The sequence below is a fragment of the Rhinoderma darwinii genome, chromosome 1 (assembly GCF_050947455.1).
Source record: "Rhinoderma darwinii isolate aRhiDar2 chromosome 1, aRhiDar2.hap1, whole genome shotgun sequence".
Taxonomy (NCBI): Eukaryota; Metazoa; Chordata; class Amphibia; order Anura; family Rhinodermatidae; genus Rhinoderma; species Rhinoderma darwinii.
In genome coordinates, this window is record NC_134687.1 from 634,171,316 (window position 1) to 634,193,497 (window position 22,182).

General features: G+C 47.7%; 2 protein-coding genes across 5 annotated transcripts in view; one reads left to right on the forward strand and one right to left on the reverse strand.

The window, feature by feature from the left end:
• LOC142655323 (uncharacterized) overlaps nt 1-2,674 on the reverse strand; it is a 70,378-nt gene extending 67,704 nt beyond the window's left edge. For 2 of the 4 annotated variants that reach the window (XM_075829447.1, XM_075829535.1), the window contains exon 1: nt 2,355-2,674. In XM_075829447.1, the coding sequence (XP_075685562.1) occupies nt 2,355-2,364 (10 nt within the window). In that variant the 5' untranslated portion in view covers nt 2,365-2,674. The remainder of the gene's footprint in view (nt 1-2,354) is intronic. The other 2 variants (XM_075829624.1, XM_075829358.1) reach the window with 2 other exon arrangements.
• LOC142654474 (uncharacterized) overlaps nt 1-22,182 on the forward strand; it is a 1,458,099-nt gene that overhangs the window by 353,946 nt on the left and 1,081,971 nt on the right.

The following is a 22,182-nucleotide window of genomic DNA, read 5'->3' on the forward strand; positions in this document are numbered from 1 at the left end:
GCCGCCCTCCCCCCACACACCGTGACCGGACGACGACGACGCCGCCCTCCCCCCACACACCGTGACCGGACGACGACGACGCCGCCCTCCCCCCACACACCGTGACCGGACGACGACGACGCCGCCCTCCCCCCACACACCGTGACCGGACGACGACGACGCCGCCCTCCCCCCACACACCGTGACCGGACGACGACGACGCCGCCCTCCCCCCACACACCGTGACCGGACGACGACGACGCCGCCCTCCCCCCACACACCGTGACCGGACGACGACGACGCCGCCCTCCCCCCACACACCGTGACCGGACGACGACGACGCCGCCCTCCCCCCACACACCGTGACCGGACGACGACGACGCCGCCCTCCCCCCACACACCGTGACCGGACGACGACGACGCCGCCCTCCCCCCACACACCGTGACCGGACGACGACGACGCCGCCCTCCCCCCACACACCGTGACCGGACGACGACGACGCCGCCCTCCCCCCACACACCGTGACCGGACGACGACGACGCCGCCCTCCCCCCACACACCGTGACCGGACGACGACGACGCCGCCCTCCCCCCACACACCGTGACCGGACGACGACGACGCCGCCCTCCCCCCACACACCGTGACCGGACGACGACGACGCCGCCCTCCCCCCACACACCGTGACCGGACGACGACGACGCCGCCCTCCCCCCACACACCGTGACCGGACGACGACGACGCCGCCCTCCCCCCACACACCGTGACCGGACGACGACGACGCCGCCCTCCCCCCACACACCGTGACCGGACGACGACGACGCCGCCCTCCCCCCACACACCGTGACCGGACGACGACGACGCCGCCCTCCCCCCACACACCGTGACCGGACGACGACGACGCCGCCCTCCCCCCACACACCGTGACCGGACGACGACGACGCCGCCCTCCCCCCACACACCGTGACCGGACGACGACGACGCCGCCCTCCCCCCACACACCGTGACCGGACGACGACGACGCCGCCCTCCCCCCACACACCGTGACCGGACGACGACGACGCCGCCCTCCCCCCACACACCGTGACCGGACGACGACGACGCCGCCCTCCCCCCACACACCGTGACCGGACGACGACGACGCCGCCCTCCCCCCACACACCGTGACCGGACGACGACGACGCCGCCCTCCCCCCACACACCGTGACCGGACGACGACGACGCCGCCCTCCCCCCACACACCGTGACCGGACGACGACGACGCCGCCCTCCCCCCACACACCGTGACCGGACGACGACGACGCCGCCCTCCCCCCACACACCGTGACCGGACGACGACGACGCCGCCCTCCCCCCACACACCGTGACCGGACGACGACGACGCCGCCCTCCCCCCACACACCGTGACCGGACGACGACGACGCCGCCCTCCCCCCACACACCGTGACCGGACGACGACGACGCCGCCCTCCCCCCACACACCGTGACCGGACGACGACGACGCCGCCCTCCCCCCACACACCGTGACCGGACGACGACGACGCCGCCCTCCCCCCACACACCGTGACCGGACGACGACGACGCCGCCCTCCCCCCACACACCGTGACCGGACGACGACGACGCCGCCCTCCCCCCACACACCGTGACCGGACGACGACGACGCCGCCCTCCCCCCACACACCGTGACCGGACGACGACGCCGCCCTCCCCCCACACACCGTGACCGGACGACGACGCCGCCCTCCCCCCACACACCGTGACCGGACGACGCCGCCCTCCCCCCACACACCGTGACCGGACGACGCCGCCCTCCCCCCACACACCGTGATCGGACGACGCCGCCCTCCCCCCACACACCGTGACCGGACGACGCCGCCCTCCCCCCACACACCGTGACCGGACGACTCCGCCCTCCCCCCCACACACCGTGACCGGACGACTCCGCCCTCCCCCCACACACCGTGACCGGACGACTCCGCCCTCCCCCACACACCGTGGCCGGACGACTCCGCCCTCCCCCACACACCGTGGCCGGACAACAACAACGCCCTCCCCCACACACCGTGGCCGGACAACAACAACGCCCTCCCCCCACACACCGTGACCGGACGACGCCGCCCTCCCCCCACACACCGTGACCGGACGACTCCGCCCTCCCCCACACACCGTGGCCGGACAACAACAACGCCCTCCCCCACACACCGTGGCCGGACAACAACAACGCCGCCCTCCCCCACACACCGTGACTGGACAACACGCCCCACCCCCACACCTTGACTGGCCCTGTACTAGTGATCGGGGGCCCTCAGTGATAAATGTCTGTCCCGGTACAAACCCTGTAACAGAAAACGTGTTCATATAACATGTCATCTCACCAGTAATCATCTCCTCATGTCACCACCGCCATCATAGCTGATAACAGAGAGAACACACAAGAACGGGCTCCCCACCTCATTCACTGCAACAGCGGAAGGCCCTGTGATAACGTCACTGCCATGTGACCGAGCCAAGGGGCGGAGCTTATCAGCGGAGAGGGGAAGTGTTGGCAGAAGACACTATGATGACGTCACCACCATGTGACGGGTAGGAGAGGCGGAGTTATCAATGGAGAGGGAAAAGTGTCTACGTCACCCCCGTGTTACCAGGGCGGGAGGCGCGGGGCTTATCAGTGGAGAGAAGAGGCGGATGAAGGACCTGTGATGATGATTACGTGAGATGAGGGGAGGAGCTCTGTGAAGGGGCGGGCCTCATGTGCTGTGCCGGTAAGTAATACTCACGTGACATGAGGGCGGAGCTTTGTGAGAGGGCGGGGCTCCTGTCCTGTGTGTTGAGTGTTGGTTTCAGTGTTTTCTTCTTCTATAGGTTGTCAGCAATTGTGTGAGAGCTGGAGCCAGGGGGCTGCTGGGAGTTGTAGTCCTGTCCTCTTATACCTCTCCCTGTAATGTCCTCTGATATCCCATAATAACAGCCTGGACATGCTGGGAGTTGTAGTCCTGTCCTCTTATACCTCTTATACCTCTCCCTGTAATGTTTTAATGGCTGTCCCACGGACGTTGAACACGCTCGTGTAAATAAGGCCTTACTGTAATGTCCCCTGATATCACATAACAGTCTGGACATGCTGGGAGTTGTAGTTCTCTCCTCTTATACCTCTCCCTGTAATGTGCTCTGATATCCCATAATAACAGCCTGGACATGCTGGGAGTTGTAGTCCTCTCTTCTTATATTTCCTCCCTGTAATGTCTTCTGATATCTCATAATAACAGCCTGAACATGCTGGGAGTTGTAGTCCTCTCTTCTTATATTTCCTCCCTGTAATGTCCCCTGATATCACATAACAGTCTGGACATGCTGGGAGTTGTAGTTCTCTCCTCTTATACCTCTCCCTGTAATGTGCTCTGATATCCCATAATAACAGCCTGGACATGCTGGGAGTTGTAGTTCTCTCCTCTTATACCCCTCCCTGTAATGTCTTCTGATATCACATAATAACAGTCTGTACATGCTGGGAGTTGTAGTCCTGTCCTCTTATACCTCTCCCTGTAATGTCCTCTGATATCACATAACAGTCTGTACATGCTGGGAGTTGTAGTCCTGTCCTCATATACCTCTCCCTGTAATGTCCTCTGATATCACATAACAGTCTGTACATGCTGGGAGTTGTAGTCCTGTCCTCTTATACCTCTCCCTGTAATGTCCTCTGATATCACATAACAGTCTGTACATGCTGGGAGTTGTAGTCCTGTCCTCATACCTCTCCCTGTAATGTCCTCTGATATCCCATAATAACAGCCTGGACATGCTGGGAGTTGTAGTCCTCTACTCTTATACCTGCAACCTGTAATGTCCTCTGATATCACTTAATAACAGCCTGGACATGCTGGGAGTTGTAGTTCTCTCCTCTTATACCTGCTCCCTGTAATGTCCTCTGATATCCCATAATAACAGTCTGGACATGCTGGGAGTTGTAGTTCTCTCCTCTTATATTCCTCCCTGTAATGTCCTCTGATATCCCATAATAACAGTCTGGACATGCTGGGAGTTGTAGTTCTCTCCTCTTTTACCTCTCCCTGTAATGTCCTCTGATATCCCATAATAACAGACTGGACATGCTGGGAGTTGTAGTTCTCTCTTATACCTCCTCCCTGTAATGTCCTCTGATATCACATAATAACAGTCTGGACATGCTGGGAGTTGTAGTCCTCTCCTCTTTTACCTCCCCCCTGTAATGTTCTCTGATATCCCATAATAACAGCCTGGGCATGCTGGGAGTTGTAGTTCTCTCTTATACCTCTCCCTGTAATGTCCTCTGATATCCCATAATAACAGCCTGGACATGCTGGGAGTTGTAGTTCTCGCCTCTTATACCCCTCACTGTAATGTCCTCTGATATCCCATAATAACAGCCTGGACATGCTGGGAGTTGTAGTTCTCTCCTCTTATATTCCTCCCTGTAATGTCCTCTGATATCCCATAATAACAGCCTGGACATGCTGGGAGTTGTAGTCCTCTCCTCTTTTACCTCTCCCTGTAATGTCCTCTGATATCCCATAATAACAGTCTGGACATGCTGGGAGTTATAGTTCTCTCCTCTTGTACCTCTCCCTGTAATGTCCTCTGATATACCATAATAACAGTCTGGACATGCTGCTCATTGCTTTCAATGGGAATTACGATGTTCTGTTCCCATGAGCCTTTATTTTACGTGTCGCTGCCAAAATACGGCGTGTAAAATGACGCTGCGTCAAAAGAAGTGCAGGACATTTCTTAGGCCCTGTTCACACAGAGTTTTTTGGGGCGGAAACCGCTCCGCAAAACTCATGAAAAACCGCCCGAAAATGCCTCCCATTGATTTCAATGGGAGGCGGACGAGTTTTTTTTACCGCGAGCGGAAAAACTGCGTCGCGGTAAAAAAGAAGCGACATGACCTATCTTGAGGCGGTTTCCACCTCAAAAACCCCAGTCAGAAACGGGAAAAACTCCTCGACTAGTGTTGTGACAAGTTTTTGTCAAACCACTGTGCAAAAAACGTCTGCAGCAGTTTTTGCAGGAGGAATTTTCCTCCTGCAAAAAACTCTGTGTGAACACAGCCTAAGGGTATGTTCACACGCTTAGCAAAAAACGGCTGAAAATACGGAGCTCTCTTCATGGGAAAACAGCTCCTGATGTTCAGACGTTTTTTTAAGCCACTCGCGAATTTCACTTCGTTTTTCGCTGCAGTTTTTATGGCCGTTTTTGGAGCTGTTTTCAATATAGTCAATGAAAAACGTCTCCAAAAACGTCCCAAGAAGTGACCTGCTCTTCTTTTTACGGAACGCCGTTTTTTTAAAAAACGGCCGCGCAAAAAAACGGCCCGTCGGAGCGGAACGCCGTTTTTCCATTGCAATTGCAGTTGTCCATTGCAGTTTTTCACGGCCGAGGTGCATCCGTGCTCAGCGCTGCGGGACACGTTGTCACGCATCCCCCATAGAGGAGAGTCTGGGGGGATGCGTGATGCGTGAAAAGAACGGACATGTCCTATTTCCCACGGACACTTCACACGGTCCATTGAAACAACGTCTGTGTGAACGGCCACATTGAATTACAAAGGTCCGTGGGACGGCCAATGTTTTAATGGCCGTCCCACGGACGTTGACACGCTCGTGTAAATAAGGCCTTACTGTAATGTCCCCTGATATCACATAACAGTCTGGACATGCTGGGAGTTGTAGTTCTCTCCTCTTATACCTCTCCCTGTAATGTGCTCTGATATCCCATAATAACAGCCTGGACATGCTGGGAGTTGTAGTCCTCTCTTCTTATATTTCCTCCCTGTAATGTCTTCTGATATCTCATAATAACAGCCTGAACATGCTGGGAGTTGTAGTCCTCTCTTCTTATATTTCCTCCCTGTAATGTCCCCTGATATCACATAACAGTCTGGACATGCTGGGAGTTGTAGTTCTCTCCTCTTATACCTCTCCCTGTAATGTGCTCTGATATCCCATAATAACAGCCTGGACATGCTGGGAGTTGTAGTCCTCTCTTCTTATATTTCCTCCCTGTAATGTCTTCTGATATCTCATAATAACAGTCTGGACATGCTGGGAGTTGTAGTCCTCTCTTCTTATATTTCCTCCCTGTAATGTCCCCTGATATCACATAATAACAGTCTGGACATGCTGGGAGTTGTAGTCCTCTCTTATATTTCCTCCCTGTAATGTCTTCTGATATCTCATAATAACAGCCTGGACATGCTGGGAGTTGTAGTCCTCTCTTCTTATATTTCCTCCCTGTAATGTCCCCTGATATCACATAATAACAGTCTGGACATGCTGGGAGTTGTAGTCATTTCTTTTTATATTTCCTCCCTGTAATGTCTTCTGATATCTCATAATAACAGCCTGGACATGCTGGGAGTTGTAGTTCTCTCCTCTTATACTCCTTACTGTAATGTCCCCTGATATCACATAATAACAGCCTGGACATGCTGGGAGTTGTAGTCCTCTCCTCTTATACTCCGTTCTGTAATGACCTCTATATTTTTATTTTTACAAAGACTATAAGAAAAACCCCCCCACGTGTCCGGAGTACAGTAACGCCCCATATGTGGACGTAAGCTGCTGATTAGGAAACTTTGTTGGGAAAGTGTTTCCCTGGTATAATACGGGCGCCCTCACTTCCAGCAGATGCGAAGAGGCCCTCCCATCCCCGGTTCCCTAATATTAGGGCCTTGATAACCATTTGTTGAAGCTGAAGGACTGTTCTCCTCTGGCCGGCACATCTGGATGTTATTTTATCCCCACCTTATTAGAGCCTTAATATTTTTTATTTTTCCATCCATGTAGTTGTATGAGGGTTACGTGGATGGAAGGTGCCGGTTCAATAGATGATGACCAGGAGGTCAATTCCCTGGGTATAAATAGAGATAATGGGTCATGTAACCTAGACCTGGCCAATCAGTAGCTCTACAGCCTGCACACATATATACGTATATCCCAATTGCCATAGCAGCTGGACACGACCATTCTTTGGGCGTGTTCACATTACTTATTTTCTGGCAGAAAAATACAAGGCTGATTTAGGGAACAGACAGCCTGTGAAGTAGATTTTCAAATCTTTTTGGCATTTGACATGCAGTTCATTTTTTTTATTACCTATCCACAAGATAGGTAATAAATATCTGATCGGTGGGGGTGCAATTGCTGGGAACCCACTGATCATGAGAACGGGCTAAGCTTGATGTTTCAATGGTCGGACCCCCACCGTTCAGATATTTATCTCTTGTCTCAGGATAGGTAATAAATATCTGATCGGTGGGGGTGCGATCGCTGGGAACCCACCGATCATGAGAACGGGCTAAGCTTAATGTTTCAATGGTCGGACCCCCACCGTTCAGATATTTATCTCTTGTCTCAGGATAGGTAATAAATATCTGATCGGTGGGGGTGCAATTGCTGGGAACCCACTGATCATGAGAACGGGCTAAGCTTGATGTTTCAATGGTCGGACCCCCACCGATCAGATATTTATCTCTTGTCTCAGGATAGGTAATAAATATCTGATCGGTGGGGGTGCAATTGCTGGGAACCCCACCGATCATGAGAACGGGCTAAGCTTAATGTTTCAATGGTCGGACCCCCACCGATCAGATATTTATCTCTTGTCTCAGGATAGGTAATAAATATCTGATCGGTGGGGGTGCAATTGCTGGGAACCCATCGATCATGAGAACGGGCTAAGCTTGATGTTTCAATGGTCGGACCCCCACCGATCAGATATTTATCTCTTGTCTCAGGATTGATAAGAAATAATAATTATGGGAAACCCCCTTTAAGGACCAAGTATTTTTTGTTTTTTCATCCTCACATTCCAAGAGCCATAACTTTTTTACTTTTCCATCGATGGATTTGTTTTGCATTTTGTTTTTTTATGGTAAACTATTTCTGAAAAATAAATGTAAAAAAATTATGAAAAAAGGCCTTTTTTTGTTGTAAAACGTTATTAAACTTAATTAAACTTTTTTTTTGTCCCTCTAGGGGATTTGAAGCGGCGATCATTTGATTGCTTACATCATGCTCTGGAGTACATAGTATTCCTTACCATTACTGCCTGTCAGTGTTACACTCTGACATGGGCTAATAGGAAGACGTTGATGGCAAGATGGTGGCCTTTGTTATTTCTCACGGCTGTCATGGTAGCCTATCGCGCCCCCTCCCCTCCCCAGTGCAATTGCTGAGGCACCAAAAGAGTGACAGAGAAGCCCATTCCATCTGTCAAACACCATAAATGTTGCGGTCTCTATTGACTTTGGCATCTGAGGGGTAAAATCTGTCAGGATCAGCATGACAAAAAATATGTCACGTTGTGAGAACTAGCACCCAACCATGACTTAGCTTTTCATCACTTGCCATTAACCCCTTCACGCTCCATGACGTACTATTCCGTCACATCGTTAGCGCTCAGTCACGGAATACTACATCCTGGGGAAAATGCATCGCCATTTTCCCCCGACGTTTCATCGAGCTGTGATGCCTGCTGTTTCCGACAGCAGGCTATCACAGCTTAGTGTGCCAGGACCAATCGTAGTGGTCCTGCCTCCGCAATCGCTGCTATTGGTTAGTCAGTGACGACCGACCAACAGCAGCGATCGCATTTATTATTTCCTGCTCTGACCTCAGATCCTGCCGCATCGGCTCTCTGTTGGAGTTAGTGTCAGTGCAGGGTAGTTAGAAAAAAAAACCTGATATATTAGTTGTTTCTTCTAGCCACTTCCCACTCCTGTCCTTGTGTTCCCCTTGTCACCCACGTTTTTGGTCAGTGATCTCTATCACTGACCACTTTTGAGTCTTCAGGGCCACATTTCTTGGTCCCTGGGGATTATTATTATTTTTTTTTTTTTCTTTGTACAATATAATAAAAACAATTTTTTAAAAAAAGTTTTGTTTCGAAAGTTAGCAGCTTGTTAGTTTAGTATTAGGGTTAGTTAGTGTGAGGGAACCGTCAAAAAGCGTAGTTAGGTACAGCGTCAGGGAATTTAGTGTCAGGAATCCGTCACTGTAGTTAGGTTTAGCGTCAGGAATGCTCGGAATAATCTAGTTAGGTTTAGTGTCAGGGAATCGTCGCAGTAGTTTGGTTTAGTGTCATGGAAGTTCACATAAAATCTAGTTAGGTTTAGTGTTAGGAACCCTCGCCCTAGTTCGCTTTAGGCCTTATTCACACGAGCGTATTTCACGTCCGTGTTACGCGCGTTAAAATAACGCATGTCACACGGATCTATGCAATTCAATGGGGCCATTCAGACATTCAGTGTTTTTCACGTAGCGTGTGTCCGCTGTGTGAAACTCACTGCATGTCCTATACTTGTGCGTTTTTTGTGCATCACGCACCTATTGAAGTCAATGGGTGCGTGAAAATCAAGGACAGCACATCGACGCACATCGTGTGCCATGCGTTTTTCACGCAACAGATGCAGCATAAAATTTAGTTAGGTTTAGTATTCGGAACTCTCGCCCTAGTTAGGTTTAGTGTCAGGGAAGCCCACTCGTTCCATAAAAACAAAAAAAAAGTTTTAGGTAGCAGTGTACAGATTCTAATTAGGGAAGTATACTTTTATTTTGTTCTTGTGAAGTTTTCTAAAGTTTTTTTTGCTGTATACACAATACACGTGTCTAAGCACATAAATAATAAAGATGTCCCAAAGGTCATTTTCTGCCAAAGAGGCCTATGCGTTTCTTGCCTCAGACTCGTAGGATGGCGAGACTGTTATATTTGTCAACCTCCTCATCCAGTGACGAAAAGGAGGGACCCCCTAGGAGACGCCCCAGGACCACCACCACAGTTGAAACCCCTGAGAGAAGTGACCCCGCAACAGTTGAAACCCCTGAGCGAAGTGACTCCATTTGGACCACCACACCAGAAAATTATGAGCCCCAAACCCCTGAGTACACGGGCAGCCCAGGGATAAAATTTAACACAGGGCTCAGTGAGATGGACTTTTTCAAGTTCTTTTTCACGGTTGAATTTATAGAGCTTATGGTCTCCCAGACAAATTTACATGCCCAAAAGTATATAATAAAGAACCCCACATGATTTTATGCCCAATCCCACAGGTGGACTCCTGTAGAGGCAGCAGAGTTGGGCAAGTTCTGGGGACTGCACTTGAACATGGGGTTTCTGAAAAAGCCATCCATTAGGACCTACTGGAGCACGGACATCTTATACCACACCCCGATGTACCGCATGGTCATGTCCAGGATGTGTTATGAGGCAATACTTCGCTTCTTACATTATGCTGATAATGAGCAGTGCCCACACTGAGATGACACCAGTTTTGACCGTTTGTATAAACTGAGACCCCTATTAGACCATTTCAGTGCCCGATTTGCCCAAGCATGCATCCACGAGAAGTGTATTTCTATTGATGAGTCCCTCATACATTATAAAGGGAGGCTTCAATTCCGCCAGTACCTGCCGAGTAAGAGGGCAAGGTATGGCGTGAAGATGTATAAGCTGTGCGAGAGTGCATTAGGGTATACGTACAAATTTAGGATATATGAAGGGAAGGACATCAGTATTTAGCCCCCAGAATTCCCCCCCCCCCCCCCACTTACTGAGAGTTGACGCAAAAATTGTGTGGGATTTGGTGCACCCACTGCTGGACCAGGTTTACCACCTCTACCTGGATAATTTTTATACCATCGTCTCACTCTTCAAGTGCCTCGCTTACAGAAGTACTGCGGCATGCGTCACTGCTAGAAGAAATCTGAGAGGCCTTCCTAAGACTCTGCTTGGGCAAACAAGAAGGGGTGAGAGCAGGGCACAATCTAGCAGCAACATATTGTGTGTCAAGTACAAGACAAGAGAGATGTCCTTGTATTGACAACAATACATGGCCACACCAGTACCCCTGTACCTGTACGAGGTACCAGTACAGAGACCCCCAAACAGACTGCATCCTGGGCTACAATAGGTACATCGGAGGGGTGGACTTGTCAAATCAAGTCCTGAAGCCCTACAGCGCCATGCGGTGTGCTATAAGAAGCTGGCCCTGCACATCATACAGATGGCATTGTACAATGCGTACGTGCTACGTCAATGTACAAAACAGACAGGAACTTTCCTGGAATTTCAAGAGGTGGTTATCAAGAACCTAATCTTTAGGGACCAAGAAGGGGGGCACCCAGTACTTCTGGAAGCGAGGCCACACGCATCGTACCAGGGCAATACTTTCCAGGAGAAGTTCCCCAAACTGGCGAGAAGGGAAAAAGTCAAAAGAGGTGCAAAGTCTGCTATAAGAGGGGGGTAAGGAAGGACACAATATATCAATGTGACACGTATCCCGAAAAACCAGGGCACTGCGCATTACCTTTCAGACAATACATGTGGGGTCAAAATGCTCACTACACCTCTAGATGAATGTCTTAAGGGCTGTAGTTTTTAAAACTGGGTCACTTCTCGGGGTTTCAACTGTAATGGTACCTCAGGGGCTTCTGCATACATGACTTAGCACTAGAAAAGCTCCAGTAGGCCAAATGGTGGTCCTTTCCTTCTGAGCCCTGCCATGTGCCCAGGCAGCTAATAACAGCCACATGTTGGATATTGGCATACCCGGGAGAACCCACATTGCAGTTTATGGGGTGTATATCTCCGGTAGCACATGAAAGGCACAATATATCAGATACTGAAATGGCATATACAGTGAAGGAAATAAGTATTTGATCCCTTGCTGATTTTGTAAGTTTACCCACTGTCAAAGACATGAACAGTCTAGAATTTTTAGGCTAGGTTAATTTTACCAGTGAGAGATAGATTATATTTTAAAAAAAACAGAAAATCAAATTGTCAAAATTATATATATTTATTTGCATTGTGCACAGAGAAATAAGTATTTGATCCCTTTGGCAAACAAGACTTAATACTTGGTGGCAAAACCCTTGTTGGCAAGCACAGCAGTCAGACGTTTTTTGTAGTTGATGATGAGGTTTGCACACATGTTATATGGAATTTTGGCCCACTCCTCTTTGCAGATCATCTGTAAATCATTAAGATTTCGAGGCTGTCACTTGGCAACTCGGATCTTCAGCTCCCCCCATAAGTTTTCGATGGGATTAAGGTCTGGAGACTGGCTAGGCCACTCCATGACCTTAATGTGCTTCTTTTTGAGCCACTCCTTTGTTGCCTTGGCTGTATGTTTCGGGTCATTGTCGTGCTGGAAGACCCAGCCACGAGCCATTTTTAAAGAGGCTCTGTCACCAGATTTTGCAACCCCTATCTGCTATTGCAGCAGATCGGCGCTGCAATGTAGATTACAGTAACGTTTTTATTTTTAAAAAACGAGCATTTTTGGCCAAGTTATGACCATTTTTGTATTTATGCAAATGAGGCTTGCAAAAGTACAACTGGGTGTGTTGAAAAGTAAAAGTACAACTGGGCGTGTATTAGGTGCGTACATCGGGGCGTTTTTACTTCTTTTACTAGCTGGGCGTTCTGACGAGAAGTATCATCCACTTCTCTTCACAACGCCCAGCTTCTGGCAGTGCAGACACAGCCGTGTTCTCGAGAGATCACGCTGTGACGTCACTCACAGGTCCTGCATCGTGTCAGACGAGCGAGGACACATTGGCACCAGAGGCTACAGTTGATTCTGCAGCAGCATCAGCATTTGCAGGTAAGTAGCTACATCGACTTACCTGCAAATGCCGATGCTGCTGCAGAATCATCTGGTGCCGATGTGTCCTCGCTCGTCTGACACGATGCAGGACCTGTGAGTGACGTCACAGCGTGATCTCTCGAGAACACGGCTGTGTCTGCACTGCCAGAAGCTGGGCGTTCTGAAGAGAAGTGGATGATACTTCTCGTCAGAACGCCCAGCTAGTAAAAGAAGTAAAAACGCCCCGATGTACGCACATAATACACGCCCCGATGTACGCACATAATACACGCCCAGTTGTACTTTTACTTTTCAACACGCCCAGTTGTACTTTTGCAAGCCATGCATTTGCATAAATACAAAAATGGTCATAACTTGGCCAAAAATGCTCGTTTTTTAAAAATAAAAATGTTACTGTAATCTACATTGCAGCGCCTATCTGCTGCAATAGCAGATAGGGGTTGCAAAATCTGGTGACAGAGCCTCTTTAATGTCCTGGTGGAGGGAAGGAGGTTGTCACTCAGGATTTGACAGTACATGGCTCCATCCATTCCCCCATTGATGCGGTGAAGTAGTCCTGTGCCCTTAGCAGAGAAACACCCCCAAAACATAATGTTTCCACCTCCATGCTTGACAGTGGGGATGGTGTTCTTTGGGTCATAGGCAGCATTTCTCTTCCTCCAAACACGGCGAGTTGAGTTAATGCCAAAGAGCTAAATTTTAGTCTCATCTGACCACAGCACCTTCTCCCAATCACTCTCAGAATCATCCAGATGTTCATTTGCAAACTTCAGATGGGCCTGTACATGTGCCTTTTTGAGCAGGGGGACCTTGCGGGCACTGCAGGATTTTAATCCATTACGGCGTAATGTGTTACCAATGGTCTTCGGCTGAGCTCTCACCTTCCTCAGGATCAAGGATACCCCACGAGGTGAGATTTTGCATGGAGCCCCAGATCGATGTTGATTGACAGTCATTTTGTATGTCTTCCATTTTCTTACTATTGCACCAACAGTTGTCTCCTTCTCACCCAGCGTCTTACTTATGGTTTTGTAGCCCATTCCAGCCTTGTGCAGGTCTATGATCTTGTCCCTGACATCCTTAGAAAGCTCTTTGGTCTTGCCCATGTTGTAGAGGTTAGAGTCAGACTTATTAATTGCGTCTGTGGACAGGAGTCTTTTATACAGGTGACCATGTAAGACATCTGTCTTTAATGCAGGCACCAAGTTGATTTGGAGCGTGTAACTGGTCTGGAGGAGGCTGAACTCTTAATGGTTGGTAGGGGATCAAATACTTATTTCTCTGTGTACAATGCAAATAAATATATATAATTTTGACAATGTGATTTTCTGTTTTTTTTATTTATATAATCTATCTCTGACTGGTAAAATTAACCTAGCCTAAAAATTCTAAACTGTTCATGTCTTTGACAGTGGGCAAACTTACAAAATCAGCAAGGGATCAAATACTTATTTCCTTCACTGTATAGTAATTGTGTTTGTTCCAGTGCTAACCCAAGTGTCTTCTCAGCCAAGTTCCATCTGTGCTAAGTGTCATCAGTGCCTCGTGTTTGCTACGCCACGTGTCTGCTACGCCGAATGTATGCCAAATCTTCTATCTAGGTACATTTGTCGTATAAACTGTTACTCACTATAGTTTGCCCACTGCTACTCTGCTGCGGTGGAGTGGCCAAGTGGGTCCACATACCTCATAGCCATGACAGTACACTCTGGCCATGTATCCCGCTGGTCAACCCAAAACCGCGATGCAGCTGATAAAAATGGACATGTGTGACCTTCGGGCACGCCAGGATCAGCTCTTACTGGCTGTAAACTCTGTCATCAATTGATGAGATCATCCTTCTGTTCCGCCTCTGGGTTCTACCGCTGATCCACCACTTGCTATCCCTCCTGCCTGTCCTGGGTCTGCAATCTCATTGCGTCTACCTCCTCGCTACGACGGGGATCCCAAGACTTGTAGAGGTTTCACTAACCAGTGTACGATCTACTTCAAGTTATGTGCTCATCTCATCCCCTCTGATTAAGCCAAGGTCTCTTTTGTTATTTCTCTCCTCTCTGGCAAAGCCCTGGCATTGGCGAACCCCATCTTGAAACGAGAGGGTCCTGAATTCTTTGATCTGACACTGTTTTTTTTTTAGACTTTCTGCACAGTGTTCATGGAACCAGGTCGAACATCCTCTGCAGCTGCCTCACTGCTGACTCTTAATCAAGGGGAATCAACTGTAGGTTTCGTACGGCATCTCCTTTCGTACACTTGCAGCGGAGCTGGTTTGGAATAATAAGGCCCTGGTGACAACTTTCTGGCAGGGACGTATAAAGAATGAACTAGCTGCTCGTGAGCTTCCCTCTACTTTGGATTCCTTAATACTGCTAGCAATCCGGATCGATATGAGCGCACTTGTGAAGTTCACCAGGAGAAGAGATCTAATCTATTGGCACCTAAGTTTCAAAAACCTCTTCTGCCTTCTCCTGTTGTATCTCCGGTGGAGCCAGTGCAAATAGACAGACTCAGATTGTCGGACCAAGAGCGTCAACGTAGACGTTCTACTGGATCGTGTCTGTACTGTGGTCACAAGGGAGATTTTGTGCGCCAATGCCCACTGAAGCCGGCAAGATCTCCAGCACCTTGGGTTGATTGGAGAGACAATTCTAGGCAAATCTTCTTCTGCACCTAAATTCTCTCCCAGATTGTCTATTCCTGTGTCTATTGACACTAGTGAAGGATCGCACAGTGTGCCTGCCTACTTGGATTCCGGAGTGGCTGAAAATGTTATCCAACAGGACCTGGTAGTCTCCTTTAGGCCACAGTTCCTCTGGAGAAACCTCTGGTGGTCACTTCAGTTGATGGACAGCCTCTGCCGGACCCTATTCTGTCTATCACTAAGCCATTGAAACTACAGATAGGAGTCCTCCATTCTGAGCTAATAGCCTTCTACATCTTAACCAAATATATTTACCACCTCCTGCTGGGATTGCCATGGCTTCGCCTGCACACCCCAGTCCTTGATTGGAATTCTGGAGAGGTCCTCCAATGGGGATCCCGATGTCGTCACCGCTCTCTGCCTCAGGTTCGACCTGTTGTTTCTCCTCTGCCCCAATCTCTCTCTAGCCTGCCTCCGCAATATGATTATTACGCGGATGTCCTTCCTCCTCATCATCCCATTGACTGTCCTATCGAGCTGCTTCCTGATAACCCATTCGCAGACGGGTTTATCCTCTCTCCTTGCTGGAAACCCAGGCCATGTCGGAGTATGTCAAGGAGAACCTAAAGAGGGGGTTCATCAGAAAGTCTACTTCGCCAGCTGGAGCTGAATTCTTCTTTGTTGAAAAGAAGGATGGATCTCTTTGACGATGCATTGACTACCGCAGGTTGAATCAAATCACAGTCAAGAACAAGTACCCCTTGCCGCTTATCTCCAAGCTGTTTGACAGGTTTCGTGGAGCCAAGATGTTCACTACGCTGGATCTACGTGGCGCCTATAAATTGATCCATAGCCGACAGGGTGACGAATGGAAAACCACGTTTAACACCTGGGACGTCACTACGAGTATCTCGTAATGCCCTTTGGACTGTGCAATGCTCCAGCAGTGTTCCAAGAATTCGTGAACGACATCTTCTGTGATCTTCTGTATGTCTGTGTGGTAGTGTATCTGGTTTACAGACAATTCATCCCAAATTTCTCATCCCTTACCGTTCCCATCTCAGCTCTTATCAAGAAGGGAGTGAACGCTAAGCACTTATACAGAAAGGAGACCCTTGGTAGTTGGCAGGCACAAACGTAATATCTAACAACTAAATGCCCTAAGGCAAGAAAGCCAATTTACCAACTACCATATGAAATAAATAAATTAAATAAATTCTTTATAATGGTGGTTTCTCTTGGCTCAAATACCCACAAAATCTCTCTCAGACCGGAGCAGGCAAAACTAAATTGGGTATGATCCAACAAATACCCTAAATAACATATATAAAGTACAGTGAAGTTTACCACTCAGACGGCACTGGTAACAGTCCAATATCATTCAGTATGGGCTCTCTCCCAGAAAAATGCAGTGGACAGTCCGCAATCCAATGAGGGTGTGGATGGTAATTCTTATCTTTGTAGTTCCACCAAGCTCCTTATCGTCTCTCTCCACATTCAAAGAACTCCTGGTAGGAAAAGGATCTTATGTCTCTAATAGATGGAAAAAGGAAGACACATAGTGCAACACCCTCTGAAAAAAGATTGCAAATACTTATTTCCTTCACTGTATATTGGTTTGTCACGTCTATGTTATGAGTAAAGTATGTTTTATATATTTAAGCATCTGCGAGGGTTGTATGTTACTCCTGTGGTGTGTGACGGACTGGAGTGTGTGCATATTGTGAACAATACAAAGTAAGCAGACTATATAGGAAACAGAGGTAACGGACTAGGAACGGAGAAAAGGGAGATAATACAGATAGTCATTTGCCCCCTTTTACAATGGCGCCCAACGTGGGGCTGTTTTAATTACTCTTTATTAGGATATAAGGTAGAAATCTTTGTTATACTGTGAACGTAGGTTATTATCCCTGAGAGGTTCGGACAGGTAGCACAGTTTCTTCTGAGGCCTGGTGTGAGCGATTAATTACAGCGAATCTAGTTAAGTTGAGTTCCTAGAATATTGGTGTTTTTTGTGTTGTTTTTTTTTTTTGGGTTTTTGTGTTTCTTTGTTTTGTATTTTCAGTCCTTTGGTAGAATCTTGCTAGTCGGGGAAAGAAGTTCAAAAGAGGATCTTTCCCATGCAGCAACCACTAGACACCACTCATAGGAGTAGCACGGATCGCAGGGTAACAATGAGTGACAAAGCAGGACATGTAACTTTTGAAAAGTTAAGTAAATGCAGTACGTTTAACCCTGTAATATTGAACATGTATGAATCTACTAAGATTTTATGGGAATCACTGTTAGGGTATGTGCACACACACTATTTACGTCCGTAATTGACGGACGTATTTCGGCCGCAAGTCCCGGACCGAACACAGTGCAAGGAGCCGGGCTCCTAGCATCATACTTATGTACGATGCTAGAAGTCCCTGCCTCGCTGCAGGACAACTGTACCGTACTGTAATCATGTTTTCAGTACGAGACAGTTGTCCTGCAGCGAGGCAGGGACTCCTGGCATCGTACATAAGTATGATGCTAGGAGCCCGGCTCCCTGCACTGAGTTCGGTCCACTACTTGCGGCCGAAATACGTCCGTCAATTACGGACGTAATTAGTGTGTGTGCACATACCCTTAGATCAGGCTGGTTCCTATGATAAGTTGCATATTGCCAAGCATAGTGTGTTGAACCAAACCTCTAAACGCCTTCACATGCTTGCTAAGCTGGTGTGCGTTTTTGAGGACAGCATTTGTAAGCTGGAGGAGGTTGACCAGCACAATAGGTCAGAGACAGTTATCTCTGGAAATTTACATTGCCGTTGTTGTACAGAACAGGTTAAACAGGTTTGCAGTTTAGAGACACAACTAAAAGAAAAAGGTGAGGTAACTGTAGAGAAAGACAGCCAAATAATCATGCTACAGTCTCAACTAGCCGAAAGAGAGAAATATTATGCAGATGTTAACAAGGATTTTATACAGTTATATATGGAAATAACTGAATATAAGGAAAAAGCAGCGTCTACTGATGTGACTATTGCTGACCTGAAAAGCGAGCTAGGTAAAAGGTTGAGATTATCAGTGATCTGCAAAACACCATAGGTGAGTTATCACGTCAACAATATTTGCCCACAAAACAAATTTGTGTTTTGAGTGTTAACAGGGGGACTGAGGAGACTGCACCTATGATACTGCAGACTATACAAGGTCTGACCCAAAGGGGACTGCTTGTAATGCTGCCACAAGTATTGCTGGTGACACAGTTGGTGGATTGGGGGGGGGGCGTGGAGAATTTTCAGGCCACCTCCAACTCACAAATGTGCCACAGTAGTACTGGAGAATTGCAATCTTTCCATAACATGGAGAGGATGCAATTTCTGATGAAGATATACAAACTGATTCCTAGATATGATCCAAATGTAGATCCCTTCACTTCCTGTGACATTTTTGAGGTACATTGTAAGAAATTTTCCGTCCCTCAGGAATATCGCATGGAACTGTTTAAACTATGGTTACCTACACATCTTCATCAAAGATATGAGTTCATAGGGAAAACTGCCCCCAGGAATGGCCTATTTCATGATGAGGAAGACAGACTTTCCATCCTCATGAAATTGGTAACAGGGCATTTAGACGTCACCCCGAAAGTCCTAAGTAATTTCAGGCCTACCATCCATGATGAGCCCTTGTCTCTATGTGGGAGGTTTGAAGCTATGTATAGGAAAGTGACTAAGGATCATAGTATGGGAGTCCCACAAGGAATGGTACGCATGTTTGTGGAAAAGTTTCCATATCTTGACATCGCAATTCGTTTGTACGTGGCTAAAGCGCCATCACTCATTGAAGCAGCATTAGTGATAGAGCAGTTAAGGCAGGATTTGCTGAAGAAAAGAAAGTCCATAAATATCAGGAGACAGGTAGCAGCTAATAGCAAACTGCAAGATGACCATGTGCTACAGGATAAGGCTTCTAGCCAAATACCTGTGTATCCTAATGCATCCAAATTTGGGAAGTGGGGGAATGTCCGATGCTTCCATTGCCTACAATTTGGGCATATAAAGAGATTCTGTCCACGAAGAGTTCACAAGAATCATGTGAGCTTAGATAATAATGGTTTCACAATGAAATCTAATTATGTTAGGTGGGCAGGTACTCCAACACAGACACAGAGAGCACATGTGAGCACACAGGCTACAGATAAAGTTGGGCTGGTACAAGACACTGGTACAACAGATGCCCATATCGGGATACTGGTACAGTAAGACTTGTGGTTGGGGATCCCTAAACATCTGGCCCTAATATGTAATCTTCAGGGATACCCCATATAACATTAGCCACAATTTATTATTCATGTAAACCTAAATAACTCTCAGTTTGTGGTGATAAGACATGATCACCAACAAAGGGGGGGGGGGGGGATTTGGTTTACTGTTACAGAACCTCTTTGTTGTATTGTTTTTCTTAGCAGAATGTAAATGTATCATATCAGGCTGCAGTGTGGGGCTATTAGACTATCCATCTCTATGGGTAAGCTTGCATAGAAATCCACTAATGTATAACAGACTTTTTTCTGTCTCAAGAATACCTTAGATGCTTGACCTCTTTTCCAATTGTGTTTACCTTGACTTTGACCTCCTCTTCTCGATCTATCTTCATCATGGCGTAAACGGTCATGCAACCTTCCGACTCTGGGCACCTAGGATTATATGGTTTTGTTGTTAACCCTCTGTCTCCCTTAAACCGTACCTGTTTATTCATAATTAGGATGCATGTACGCTTGTATGACATGACTTAGATATGCAACTTTGGTCTTTGTGAGGTGCACACAGTTATTAAGAACCTCTTATGCAAGACACTCTGGATTTAACTGACTTGAAGCAACCACACTGATTTTTTTAGATCCCTTTAAATTTTATATATATGTTCTTTTATGCTGTATGTCCTAATAAAATTTAGTAATTATATTCTAAACAGTGGTGGCGTTATGGCTTCTGTTTCTCCAATTTCTGTATGTATTACAGTCCTGTTGTTTGCCCAGTGGATGGGGGTTGTCTACACAAGAGATATCTAGAGTTGCCTTGGGTTTTATGGTGTTTTTACTGTAGAAGCCATTCTATTCACAGGTGTGCCCCTCAGGGGGTAAGGCCATGCAGCTTTCACAGACATTGTGACTCTTGATTTCCCAGATACAACAGCAGTGGCAATGCGCATATAAACTTTGTGAGTTAAAGAAGGAACTACTGGCCTAACTAGTTTATGCACATTCATTGTAGTACAATTTTGTTATACTGGCAAACATTGCATGAAAATCCTTACTTTACACACACATTTGGTGTTTTCTGTGAAAGGTATGCTCATGAATACCAATCTTTGACTCGTTAAAATGCAAAGTATTTTTATTATTTTGTTTGTCTCTTGGCATCTAATGGCAATAGTGGTGTTGATGGTTCTCAAACTATTGTAGTGCACAGAACTCCAAGCACTATAAGTTCTTGTAGAATTGGGCTGTTCAGTTCATGCTGGGAGTGCTAAAATGTTAATAACACCCCCAGATCATTGAAGAATGGTAAGGCAGATGCATAATGTACCTAAAAGACAAGAGTATGATGCAGAACACACCTAGCAGCAGAACTGCATGTGATACAGGCTGTGGTCTTGAAGAAGGTGGTGTTGGGTCTTGATACGCGTTTTCCAAGGCCTATTGCTTATTCTCCTGTGTCTCTTACTAAGGTAAACCCTGTACGTAGGCGGTTGGTCAGGCCGACAATTGCCGATCAATTGTGTAACCGGTCCAAAGAAATGTAGCGGATAGCTTCCACTAGGACCCATGGGGGCGTGTGGTGCGATTTGGGCGTAAGCCTACAAAGTCTGCGGCGCAGCCAATAGGCCGTGGAGCATAGCTCTCGCTATTGGGGATTCTGTGAGGGAGTGTATAGCCCCACTGTGAATCACAGAGGCGCATTGAAGGAACAACGACCGCCCGGTCGGACGCAGGTCTTTGCCGCAGCTGGTCCAAGGGGGAACTCCAGAGGAGTCATGATCCCAAGCCTCTGTTCATACTGTAACTAACATGCTCCACTCTATTGGCCTCAAGGACGCGGCTCTCTCTTGGTTTTCCTCCTATCTCTCTGACCGCTCGTTCAGTGTGTCATTTGCTGGTTCCACCTCTTCTCATCTTCCCCTTGCTATCGGGGTTCCTCAGGGATCAGTCCTAGGTCCGCTTCTCTTTTCTCTCTACACAGCCCCTATTTGACAAACCATCAGCAGATTTGGCTTCCAGTACCATCTCTACGCTGATGACACCCAATTATATACCTCTTCCCGTGACATCACCCCTGCTCTAATACAGAACACCAGTGATTGTCTGTCCGCTGTCTCTAACATCATGTCCTCACTATATCTGAAACTGAATCTTTCTAAAACTGAGCTCCTGGTGTTCCCACCATCTACTAACCTCCCTAAACCTGATGTCTCCATCTCTGTGTGTGGCACTACCATCACTCCTAAGCAGCACGCCCGCTGTCTCTGAGTTATTTTTGACTCCGATCTTTCCTTTACTCCTCACATACAATCACTTTCACGCTCCTGTCATTTTCACCTCAAAAACATCTCCAGAATCCGCTCTTTTCTTACGGAGGAAACCGCCAAAACTCTCATTGTTGCTCTGATTCACTCTCGTCTTGACTACTGTAACTCATTACTAGTCGGTCTTCCCCTCACTAAACTCTCCCCTCTCCAATCTATCCTCAATGCAGCAGCCAGGCTCATCTTTATGACCAACCGCTACACCAACGCCTCTACCCTGTGCCAGTCACTGCACTGGTTGCCCATCCCCTTCCGAATAAAATTCAAACTTATTACTCTCACCCAAAAAGCTCTCCACAGTGCTGCACCTCCTTACATCTCCTCCCTCATCTCTGTCTACCAC